Source organism: Mesoplodon bidens (genome assembly GCF_964165515.1).
Source record: "Mesoplodon bidens genome assembly, chromosome: 6".
Lineage (NCBI taxonomy): Eukaryota > Metazoa > Chordata > Mammalia > Artiodactyla > Ziphiidae > Mesoplodon > Mesoplodon bidens.
In genome coordinates, this window is record NC_138162.1 from 108262322 (window position 1) to 108274958 (window position 12637).

Consider the following 12637-nt stretch of genomic DNA (forward strand, 5'->3'; position numbering starts at 1 on the left):
TGAAGTGAATCTGGGCGGCAGGCCCTGGGCCAGGCTTGTAACAAAACCAGATCCAACATCTCACTGCTTGAAGCTTTCAAAAGCAAATAAACCTTCCCTATTTGTTAACCACAGCCCCAGTATCAGCTGACACAACCGGAGAAGGCCTGCGGGTCACCATAGTAACCTGGCAGGGCATTCGGAAGAGCAATGGCCCCTCCCTCCCTCCAGCACAGTGGATCAAGGCGGGGGGTCACCGGGCTCTTCTTACCTCTTTCTTCTTCTTGGCCTCCTCTAAGGAGCCAAGCAATGATTTGCGCTCTTCGTTGGTTTGTTCTATTAGGGTCTTTATCTGTTTCACCTCCTTGAGAGCATTTTTAATTTCTTTATTAATGTACTTACTCCCCTCGGTGGACATTTCTGCAAGAAAAGAGCAGGGAGGTAGATGAGGCCAGAGGAAGGGATGGTGCTGGGGATATAACCCTGGAACCAGCTGGAATGGTCAGAAAGGCCAGTGGACCTAGGGGCTGCCATGGCTAGGATCCCCCTGGCAGGCAGCCTTCGGGCCCCAGCTTTGCCCTGACACAGGTTCCATCCCAGGGCTCACTGTAGACCCAGGGCCAGAGAATCGATTACACCCAGCTGCTCAGAAATGCAAACCATCGGAGCGGACACGGCCCAGAGGAGGGACAACCCAGTCCGCCCCTGGAGCTCTGGAGAAGCAGCCTACCCAAGCTGCAGAAGAAATTTTTCAAGGAAAAAAAAAATCCTGGAAGCGTAACTGTTTAAGCATCAAAATATAAAAGAGTGTTATTGTGGATACAAGTCTTTCTGCAATGCAGTTTAAGGAAACATCTGAACTTCGTTGTTCCGATGCAGTGTCAGGTGACAGGGCCACAGAGGTGACTTAATAGCACCATCCTTCAAGGAGACTGTGATCAGACACCACACCCTGTGACAAATGCAATGAGACAATGTCACCAAAGTACCGAAAGTGACAGCCAATGCTTCTCTGGTTCTTATCCTGGGCCAAATGCTGAGCTGGACACTTCACGTGCATTTTATTTAATACTCTTGACACTGTCTTCACCCCTTTGCACAATCGAGGCTAAAGATACTTACCCAGGGTTATACAGCTGGGGAGGGCGGAGCGAGACTTCCGCCCAGCTCTGAGCTCAACGTTTGGGTTTTGAACTATTACCCCAGAGAGTCAGTCAGCTCACAGGACAAGAGTGGGGCAGAGGAAAGACAGGTAAGGCCTGGCAGAAGAGGGGGAACCACCCGCTGGGCTCTGAGGGATGACGAGCCCTCGTAGTGAATGCGATTCCGCCTTTCCTGAAGCCGGAACATTGGTTTTCTAGGTGGAAAGGTGGTGGATACAGGTAGTAAGTGCTATGGAAACTCAAGGGGAAATCCACAGAGGCTCCAATGGTCCAGGCTTCGTGGAGCTTCGTGGAAGAGGTGTGGACGCCGGACCGAGCAGACGGGGAGGGGAATAGCCAAACGAGCTGCAGCAGCCAGAAAGGGCCTGGGGTCTACCTGAAACTGCCTGGAAGCCCACCTGACCACAAGGAGTCTAGGCCGGCGAGAGAAGGGCCCAAGCAGAGCAAACCCGATCCGATGCACAGGACAAAGGTGGTCTTAACCCTTGGGGCCCTGACACAGGGAAGCATGCCAGGAGGGCACGCCTGGTCACTTACCCTGGAGCTCTTTGTCCGAGATCGCTGTGCCATTCTCCCAGCTCAGCAGCAGGCCCACCAGCAGCAGTAGAGTCTTCATCTTGCCTCCTTCTCCAATTCTAGAATCCTAGCACGCCTCTGTTTGCAGAGAACAGGGGACTGTCATGGTAACAGCTAGACAGCCTGCTGGTTACGGGCCCAGCCTGCTGCCTGTGCGGCTTCCCAGGAACCCTGCCGAGGCCTTGCCCTCCACTCTCCCCTCAGCTGGCATCACCGACTGTTTATCCCAGGGAAGTGACAAGAAAGTATCAGGCTTGCCACTGGGCCCCTTCAAAAGAAAGTGGAGGAAGTGGGTCCGGGGAGGAACCACAGGACAGCAGCCTGATATAGAAGAAACGAGAACTCCAGAGTCACAGCCACTGGGCTCTGGTCCGAGCCACCCTCCTCCTTCCTCCTTCTCCTCGTCCCCCATAATAGCTGACTATGCCTAAAAAAGGCACATGTGCTTTCTGCATCCAGAAAGGGCATCTATCTGATGATACCTGCTCACATCAAACAGACCCTGAAAACACCTCTCCTGGGTCACTCATCTGGCCTCTGCCGTCCCCCTAAAGTGGGGACTGCAGCCCAGAGCACAGACAGCCCCCTGCTGTCTGTGCCAACCCATCCTGCCCACAGCAGGCATCACCAGTCAATCACAGCACGGTCCCCACCAAGGCTCGACACCTCCTGAAATTGCTTTTCAAGGGTCTGAGGCAGTGACAGCCTCTGGGTTGCTACAGGGAAATAAATCCATTGGTCATCCCTAGCGTGGATGAGAGTAGAGCAAGGCGGGGAGGACGGCTGTCTTCAGGGAACAGAGAGGGCGGGGCAAAGCCAAAGGATTAACGGCGGAGGGGGCGCAGGGCAAGGAACCTCCCCAGGAAAAGTCCCTGTGGGAGGACGTGCCACTCTGCTCTGCCAGGTCCCTTTCACGCAGCCAGTCCCTCTAAGCCCACAGCAGCGTGTGTGCCAAGGTCCTCCCGCCACCACTCGGCTAGCTGCCCTGAGCCCTGGACCAGCTGGTCTTACACAATGGACCCTTTCCCAGAAGCTGAAGTTGTTGCAAAACAGAAACCCCTCCCCCTGCACTGCGCTTCACCCCAATGCTCATCTGAACTCGCCCGTTTCCCCTAAGAGAACGGGAAGGGGGTCTCCCCATCCTGAAATGATGCACGTCCAGAAGCTGCCCTCCACTCGGCAGGCCCATCGGGACCCTTGGGAGAATATTAATAAGGCAAGTCTCTCCTGAGACATAATTAGTAAGGCAGCCAGGCTGTGGTTCCCGAGCAGCGTGGGAGAAGAGAACGGGTCACCGCCTTCCCCAGAGATGGTGAGCGGGCAGGTCTGCGTGGCTGTGCCCCAGCTGCTCACTGAAGCCTGAAACGCCTCAAACAGGGACAGAGCCTTTGTCACGCCAGAGAGAGAAAGCTGGCGAGAAAACACCCCTCCAGCAGAGGCCCCCGATAGCAAAGCCTTCTGAGAAATCCAGACACGAGCCTCTGAAATAGGTTGGGACCAGAAGACAGGGCATTGGGTCCTGAGGAAAAGAGGGACAGGGTAGCCAAAGGCAAGAGCTCTGGATGAGAAGTCTGGAATCCCAGCGGTCAGTACAGGATCTCCCACCAAGAGCCTGGGGGCCACGGGAGCCATCGAGTTCCGAGCTGGGAGAGAGACCTGTCTCCTGCCCAATCTCTCCACCTCAGAGGGGAGGCCGAACCCAGAGACAGGACGGGGCTCCCCAAGGCCTGCAGCAAGCTGGTGACAACCCCAGGATGAGAACTCAGCCCTCCCAAACCCCAGTCCAGTGTTGTTTCCTTGACACCAAGTCACTTAAATCTCTGAGCCTCCGTTTCCTCACCTGTAAAATGGACCTAATAGAGACCTTAGAGATGGGAATGTGTTCTGTAAACCCAAGGGTCTTATGTAATCATAGGAAATTCCGACTCCTTCAAAACTGACATAGGATCAATCATGGGCATTGGCAGTATCTATCGGGGAAGCGGGAGGAGGTGGTGTGTTGGGAGAAGGACAGAGGAACTGAGGCAGGTACACAAAGGTCACCTGTGGTCCCTCCCCGACTGTGGGCTTTGCCTCAGTGATGTGATCAGCTCCTACGAATTACCCGGGAGTCTTGTTATAATGCTGATTCTGATTCAGAGACTGCTTTTCTAATAAGCTTGCAGGTGATATTGATACTAGTCCAAGGACAGTAGGAGAACGGCGGCTGCGTGGCCAAACTGCCCTCCCTTTGCACTGACTCACCTCCCCACCCATCTCCTGGCCAGGGCACCTGGTTGCCAACGGCTCTGATTGAACAAGCCACTCCAAGGCCTTCCTTTCCCCAGAGGAAGCCGTGGGGAGGACATGGTCACGCAGCTAGTAAGCTGCAGGGTTTAAAGCCCAAAGCCCAAGCTCCTCTCCCACTGCCTCCCCAAACGCAGAAAACTCAACCAAAAAGAAAAATGAGAAAATAATTCACCTGTCAATTCACACCATCGCGAGGCAAACATTAGCAGTGTGGTATATTTCCTCTTTTCTATGCATTTGCATACAATCGGATACTTTACATCCACTGTCTTCAAATACTCTCTAAAAAAGCACACTTTTGTGGCTGTGTAATAGAGTCCTTTTTCTGATGTACTTTATTTTGCCATCCCACGAGGCCGGGCATTTAAATTGTCTGTAATTTCCCACTATTATGATCATGAACACTCCGGCGAGCATCCTTTGATAGTATCTGTACTTACTCTTAAATCCCAAGCTTCACTCTTAAAAAAATAATAATCATCAGTTTCTTTTTTTTCATCAGGTCCAGAAATTCTGGAAGGTCAAGGCTTGGGCTCTAATCCCAATTCTGATACCTATTTGCTGTCTATCTTTGGAGATGGTCCTAAACCTCTCCAGGCTTCAGATTATCATCTATAAAACGAGACAGTTGAATCAGATGTCTGAAGTCTGATGGAGGTTGTGTGATGTTTCTCTGATGTACTCTGGTGCATTAGGAAGCAGAAAGGGTAGGATTTCAGTGGTTGCAACATATACTTAAATCAAAACATCATTACTTATAAACACACAATCCAGAGAACCAGAATTTCGCGAGCAAACAAGATGACTCATGCGCGCGAGCTGACAACCACCCCTGGAGATCAGTACCTTTCCGAGGAAGATGCTGCAGCAAGGCTGCAAGTGCAGGCCAGCTCTGCCACTCACTAGCCTGGCCTCACGCAACAGCGTCAGTCCTCCAAGTGTCAATTTCCACATCTTTACAAAAGGAGGATCCTTACATCTATCCCGCGTTTACTCCACAGAATTGTGGTTGGAGCCGATGAACAAAGGGCCTCCGGAGTCCCTTGCCTGTCTGCCGGCAATTCGGTCCCGGCTCGGCTGTCTGGTGATGGGGCTCCGACCACCTCCCTTCCCTGGATCCGCGACTCCATCTAAAGCGCCCCTCTGACAGCCCTGTGACTCCCAGTGGCCGTCCTCTCCTCGCCTGGGTGCCGCCCCCCGCCCGCTCATCAGTCCCGTCCAGGCTCTGCGCAGGGGCAGGAAAGGTGGGGACATCTCACCGGCCAGCAGTGCCCGCGCGCTCCTCCTGGCGACGCCGCGTGCACAGCACGGTGAGGCGCTCGTATTTATAGCGCTCTGCTGCGTATACACCCACTTTGGGGCTGGCTGCAAACCTGCATGACTCACGCCCAAAGAATGCGGTAGAAAGCACCGGGAGCTTTCTGGAAGCCGGTGCGGGAGGGGGTTCGGAGGTGCGGGCGGGTGGATGTCCGGGGCAGCACCCGGCAGGGGGCGCGGGGGCGCGTATCAGCACCGCGGAAGGCTCCGGCGGAGACAGACCCTGGGGTGCGGGCGCGCACGGCTGCCGGCTCCCCGTCCCCGGGGGCTCAGAGCTGGGGCACGGCGCCCCCAGGAGGGCAGAGCCTGAACTAACGTGCACAGCTGGCGCCCAGCTCCGCAGAGATGGAGGGATGCTCTGCGCCCCTGGCTGGTGCCTCGTCCCCAGTAGAACGTCACTGTTCCGCTGCCCAATTGAACGTTAATCTTTCGCATTCAACACGCGCCACTTCTCTGGCTCCATTGAAGTAGAACAGCGTCAGAAATAACGAGGGTGTGATGGAGAGGGATGTCGTGCTAAAACACAGGAAGTACAAAATGCCGGCTTCCCGAACCCCCACCTGACCTGGTGGTCCTTTGGCCGACCTGCTGGCCGGGAGGAAACAGAAATGTGTTTTTAGGGATGAACACAGCATCCATATGGGGAACTAGAAGGCCTCCCAGGCTCCTTGACTCCTGGACGTTAAGCAAGTATTTTCCCCATCCGCTTGGGACCCAGCCAAGCAGGGGGGGCTTCATGAGCACGGGACCCTGCCGCCCCACACTTGGTTTGAGGAGCTACTGCTCAAGTCTTGAAACTCTTAAGAGTTTTTGAACAAGGGGCCCTGCGTTGTCATGGTGCAGGGGGCCGCGCAAATGATTCTGCTGGTCCTGCTTACAAGAGGGTCACTGATCTCCAGCAGCCCCAAGTCTCCTCTGCTGGCTCAGGAGGAATCTTGCCACAGGACTTTTTGGGCAGGGGGCTTTGATGTGGCAGAGGGCTGGGAGGCGTCACACCACGCCCTGGCGGGAAGGGGACTAACTGGGAAGCCCCTCGGGCATAGCTACTTCTTGGGGAAGAAACAGAGCCATGCACTCTGACCCTAGGATGTTTGAGCCCCAGGAGAAAGGTCCAGGGGCTGGAGGGTGGTTCTTATACTGGCTGGGGGAGATGGGTTGGCAGGGCAGGTATAGGCAGCTTGGTTTGCTGGCCGACTGAAAACGAGCAAGATGAAGAGCTCTATGGCTCTATGGCTGAGTTGTCCTGCTCACAACTTTTGAGATACAGCCTAAGGCCCAGTCCCTGGTCGCCCAAGGTCCAGGGGCAACTAGGACCCCACCCTTTTCAGGAAGGAGCACAGAGGGAGCTTCTAGGCCTGTGAAAAAAAGGGGATGGGGGGAGGACCTGAGCTGGGTGCATGGAATTCTGACCACAGTCTCAGCTCTGTCCCGAGGTTCTGGGTGACCTTGGTTGGACCAAAGACTTTAACCCCCACTCCTGAGGTATCAGGTTCTTCCTTCTGGACAATGAGGAATCTGGAATGTATCATCTCTGAGGTCCCCTTCACCCTAACCCAAGGCAATGCCAAGTGTGAGAAGATCATCAGCTCAGAAGGAAAAAAAAATCAGTCGACAGTTGGGAACAATATTTCTCCCCTGAGGCTTCACTTTATCTTCCTTAAAAAGTCGAATTATCAGTAACAGCTACATTTTCTATGGCAACTGCCTCTTCCTTAGCATCATATCAGTGCCCAAGGCCAGAAGAAGTCTCTCTGAGCACGCTCCTTGTAACTTTTCTATTCTGCAGCTCCCCCAGCATCTGGCACAGGAGGCACAAATCTGTAATAATTATATTTTTAAAAATCGGACTTTGGAGGACAAGGCAAGGAGATCTGCCTTAGTCAGCTGAAGTAGGGGAAGGGAGGAGAGGAAGAAGGGATTGGGAGAAAATAACAGGATTCACAGCCATGACTGCGGTCCTCTGGGAAAGATCACTTGATAACTCTAGTTCACTGCTAAGCACACAAGGCTCAGAAGATCAAACTTTAAGGAAAGGAGTTCACCATAAATGCATCACTGGATTTTAAGTAGTCTAAGTAGATCACAGATGCCAGTTGGTACAGCCCTCACCCAATACTTGATTCTGGTTTTTTTTTTTTTTTTTTTTGGCATATAGTTGATTTACAGTGTTGTGTTAGTCTCAAGTGTACAGCAAAGTGAACCAGTTAGTTATACATATACATATATCCACTCTTTTTTAGATTCTTTTCCCATATAGGCCATTACAGAGTATTGAATAGGGTTCCCTGTGCTCTACAGTAGGTCCTTATTAGTTATCTATTTTATATATAGTCATTTGTATATGTCATTCCCAATCTCCCAATTTACCCCTTCCCCACTTTCCCCCTGGTAACCATAAGTTTGTTTTGTCCATCTGCAACTCTATTTCTGTTTTGTAGATAAGTCCATTTGTACCCTTTTTTTAGATTCCACTCCTTGATTCTTAACTGCCCATTCTTAACTACTTGATGCCACCGCTGCCACATTCCCATCAGGTGGTCATCCTGCCTCTGTTTGAATGCCCCTGGCAACAGGGAGCTCACTACCTCCATGGGAGCAATTGTCTAGTAAAACCATCTACAGAGTTAGCTGTGTGTAGACTTTGTTGGCTCCTGCTAGGGACAACCCCAAGCCCAGCTCTGTCCCCTGGAACCACATAGAGGAAACCCAATTCATCTCCCAGCTGGTATCCCTTCAGATATTTGAAGGCAGCTAGTCACTTCTCCCAGTGGTGCCCCGGGCTTGTTGCTGCCTGCGTTGTCACTGAGTGCAAGATTCTTCCCCAGCCCTTTGGCCTTCCGGAACTTGCCTCTCTCGAACCCTGGGCCTGCCAATACTAGTGAGGACTGACCACAAAGCAGAGTGGGACCACCTGCTCCCTTGCCCAGACACTCGAGATAAGCTTTTATTTCCTTGCCCAGACACTCGAGATAAGCTTTTATTTAGCTGCTGAGTCACTTGGCTGATTCATATAGAATTCATCATCATTTTGGCAGAGGCTGTTGTTTAATCATTTTTCTCCCATCATGGACTTAAGCGATCGGGTTTGGGGTTTTGGGCTTGATTTTTTTCTTGGAGTGGGGGACCATTGGAGAGGGGGCTGGGGGAAAGTAAAGAGCTTTACATTTATCTGTTCATCTCTTAATGCTTTGCCCACCCTCTCTCCCCTGCTAGGCGCTGTCTTTGTTATGCACCCCACCTCTGCCACGCGGTCCAGCTCTGCACTACCAACAGGGCGGCAGCTTAACCACTGCTGATAGAAGTGGAACAAGTTGGAAATGGACAGGAGCAGTAAGTACCCTGTTATGCCTCCCATGTTTGAAGCTTGGGCAGCTAATACAGTTGTTTATTGTTATATAAAAAACCACCCCAAAATTTAGTGGCATAAAACAATCTTAAAAAAAAAAAAAAGAATCACTCTCCAGGCTCTAATTATTATTTGGGTGTATTCAGTCAATCATGGGCTCATAAAAAGTCATGGATGATAAAATCAGATGAGATAAAATTAGCCCACAGCTGATGCGGAGGCATCCTGACTGCTTTTTCAGGGCCTACCTAAAGTCCAGAAACATTCACTCCATCAGATGTGTTTCCCTTATCTTCCCAAACAAGATCTCTTTGGGAAAAGATCTGGGGCTAGTCTCTCCTGAGTTGCTTATCATGGACCTATAAGTAGACAAATATTACTTAAACTATCTTCACTGTTCATCATGCTATTGACCAAAATCCAAGGATGCTCAAGTCTCTTACAAAAATGGCATAGTGATTGCATATAACCTACCTACATCCATAAAAGTCTCTTACAGAAAATGGCATAGTGATTGCATATAATCTACTCACATCCATATACTTCTTGCTTATACATATTATAAGCAATCATCTCTAGGTTGCTTATAATATATAATACACTGCAATGATATGTAAATACTGGTAAATACAATGTAAATGCTATGTACATAGTTATCAGAATCTCAGTAAATTCAAGCTTTGCTCTTTGAAACTTTCAGGAATTTTTTTTTTTTATATATTCAATCCGTGGTTGGTTGAATTCACGGATTTGGAATCTGCAGGTACAGAGGACCAACTGCATCTCACTCCAGCGCTGGTCAACGCTAACCTTTAGCTCCAATTCTTAGACTAATGGGCGTTTTTTAAAATTGGCCCCCAGATCTGCCTCAGGTCAAATCTACTTTTTCCACAACCACCTGGAATCCAATGGATAATTATTTTAGATCAGTGATTCTCATTGGAACTGTACAATATAATTACCTGGGAACTTCAAAAATTAACCATGCCTGAATCCCACCTCCAGAAGTCACGATTGAAGTGATCTGGGTGCAGCCTGAGATTGCATCAGGATTTCCTAAACCCTCCAAGTCATTTTCATGCACAGCCAACGTTGAGGACCACTGCTTTCCAGTTTATGAATTCCTAGCTTACACTTTGCCCCATCTGATCCCTACTGCATCTCTATGTCATTGCTAGAGTGTGTGGTATCAGTCTCACTTTATAGAAGAGAAAACTGGAGGTCAAAGGAATCTTAGCAGGTTTTTACACTGAGTTAAAATCTGCTTCCTTGCATCTTTTCTCTGTCCCCTGCAAGACGGCCCTCTAAGTATTTGAAAACAAATATTCTATCTCAAATGTACTTCCTTTTCATAGAGTGAGGTCACCAGACCCTCGCTCTGCTTGTCCCTGCCCCTAGGGTGTTCCACCATCTCTCTAGCATGGCTTTAGGAACAAACGGAAGACACCAGTTTGGTTGGCCAGCTGAGGGGGCAGTGAGCAAGACTATCACTACATGTGATTTGATATGAAGTTCCCGGAACCCCCCAAGGCCCTCTCTGCTTACTTTTACATTATGTTTTAACAAACTGTGTGCCTCAAATTCGTTTATATTGGCCCCCCAGGGCAGGCTATGGTATGCCGGCTGTACACAAAGACACAGAAGCAAGTGGCTCTAGTTTTACTTAAAGATTTAGAGAGACAAGTTAATATTTAGTGAGTAATCAGTCTTCATTCTCTCTCTCTCTTTCTTTCTCCCTGTCTTTTTTCAGTTCCCCGCTAAATCTCGTGCTTCTAAAGCAATGGATGTCTATTTACATCTGTATTTAGAATGTGTGTGTATGTATAATATATATGCATAATATATACTACATATATAAATGTATAAGGGATTTTTCTTTTTTCTTTTCTCTTTAAAATAAATATAAAATCAGATTATATATGCTGCTTTGCAACATGCTCTTTTCCACTTAATAAAATATTATGGCTAGCCCTCCAAGTCAATGCTTAGATAGATCTTTTCCGTAACTACTGTACATAATTTATTCAGCCATTCTCCCATGCCAAATTTTTCTGTCACTATAAGTTCTGCCACAATAAACAGACTTCTGCATATATCCTAATATGTTGGTGCCTTTATTGGTATAAGAGATTCTCAAATTGGGACTGTAGGGTAAAAGAGAATGTTTTGTCTTAATGTTAATACATACTGGCTGATGATTTTCCCAAAAAGTAGCAGCTACTCCCACTGTCTCTGAGAAAACCCATTTCCTATGTGACCGTAAGGCTGGATATCGTCCTTTTGAATTTTTGCCACTCCAGGGGGAGAAAATGACATTTTGCTCCCTTAATCGCTTTGCCTGTTTATAGTTTTCAACTCTTCATTTTAAAATAAAGTTTCTGTTTCTGTGACTTGCCTATTCATATTGTTTGCTCATTCTATTGGGTTATGCATCGTTTTTTTAAATCCAAGTATAGTTGATCGACAATGCATTCTTTTTTTTCTACCAGTGTATAGGAGCTCTTTAGATAAATGAGGTAATCCTATGTGTGTTGCAAATGTTTTTACCAAAGCTGTCGTGTATCTTTTACCTTTGATTATGGAAGGTCTTAAAATTTTTTACGTAGTGAAATTTATCTTTTCCTTTATAGTTTCTGGGTCTCCTATCTTGCTTAAGAATGTCTTCCTCTCCCTAAATTATAGACCGTTAAAAATACTATATCACTATGCTATACACCTGAAGCCAATATTGTATTGTAAATCAACTATACTTCAATACAAAAAAATTAAAATTAAAAAATTATTAGGTAGATGTCTATTATGTAATACATGCCCAAATACTGCATAGTGTAGATTGGGTATAGTTAGATAGAGATAGATAGATGTCACATAGCTAGAGAGACAGATAGTTAGATGTAGAGTTAGAGATAGATAGATAATAGAGATGATAGATACAATAGATGATACATGAACAGAAGATAGATAGATGATAGAGTTAAATAGGTATAGATAGATGATAGATATAATAGATGATAGATGATAGAATAAATAGTAGATGATAGATGATAAACAGAAATAGATAGATAGATAGATAGATAGATAGATAGATAGATAGATAGATGATAGATAGATAGGGCCTTATCCTCAGAAAAGCAAAAATCTAACAGCAATGGAAATATTAAAAGCTATAGAATAATATTAGGAAGTGATGCTTTCATTAGCATTCTTTCAAAAGACACTTTAAAAATTTTTTTTTTTTTAATTTTTTAGGATAGGAATAAAGACACAGATCTACTAGAGAATGGACTTGAGGATATGGGGAGGGGGAAGGGTAAGCTGTGACAAAGCGAAAGAGCAGCATGGACATATATACACTACCAAATGTAAGGTAGATAGCTAGTGGGAAGCAGCCGCACAGCACAGGGAGATCAGCTCGGTGCTTTGTGACCGCCTGGAGGGGTGGGATAGGGAGGGCGGGAGGGAGACGCAAAAGGGAGGGGATATGGGAACATATGTATATGTATAACTGATTAAATTTGCTAAATAAAAAAAAAAGCAAAGGGAAAAAAAGCACAAATAATGAAGTGGGACTACATCAAACTAAAATGTTTTGCACAGAAGATAAAACCATTCACAAAGTGAAAGGGCAACGTGAAGAATGGGAGAAGATATTTGCAAGTCATATATCTGATAAAGGATTAATATCCAAAGGTCAAAGGTGCAAACTTTTAATTATGAGATAAATAAGTTCTGGGAATATAAAAAAAATTTTTTTGAAGATTTTTTTTGATGTAGAGCATTTTTAAACTCTTTATTGAATTTGTTACAATATTGCTTCTGTTTTATGTTTTGGGTTTTTTTTTTTTTTACTGCAAGGCATATGGGATCTTAGCTCCCTGACCAAGGATCAAACCTGCACCTCCTGCAATGGAAGGTGAAGTCTTAACCACTGGATCACCAGGGAAGTCCCTAAAATTTAACCTAGACT

The 12637-nt window shown here is 47.5% G+C and overlaps 1 protein-coding gene across 3 annotated transcripts in view; it reads right to left on the reverse strand.

Annotated features, from left to right (window-relative positions):
• Positions 1 to 12637, reverse strand: part of CLU (clusterin) — a 32868-nt gene that overhangs the window by 9437 nt on the left and 10794 nt on the right. For 2 of the 3 annotated variants that reach the window (XM_081236326.1, XM_081236325.1), the window contains 2 exons: positions 1680 to 1796; positions 251 to 399 (listed from right to left, as the gene is read on the reverse strand). In XM_081236326.1, coding sequence (XP_081092452.1) covers positions 251 to 399; positions 1680 to 1758 — 228 coding nt within the window. In that variant the 5' untranslated portion in view covers positions 1759 to 1796. Of the gene's footprint in view, positions 1 to 250; positions 400 to 1679; positions 1797 to 5266; positions 5406 to 12637 lie in introns of those variants that run through there. The other variant, XM_081236324.1, reaches the window with a different exon arrangement.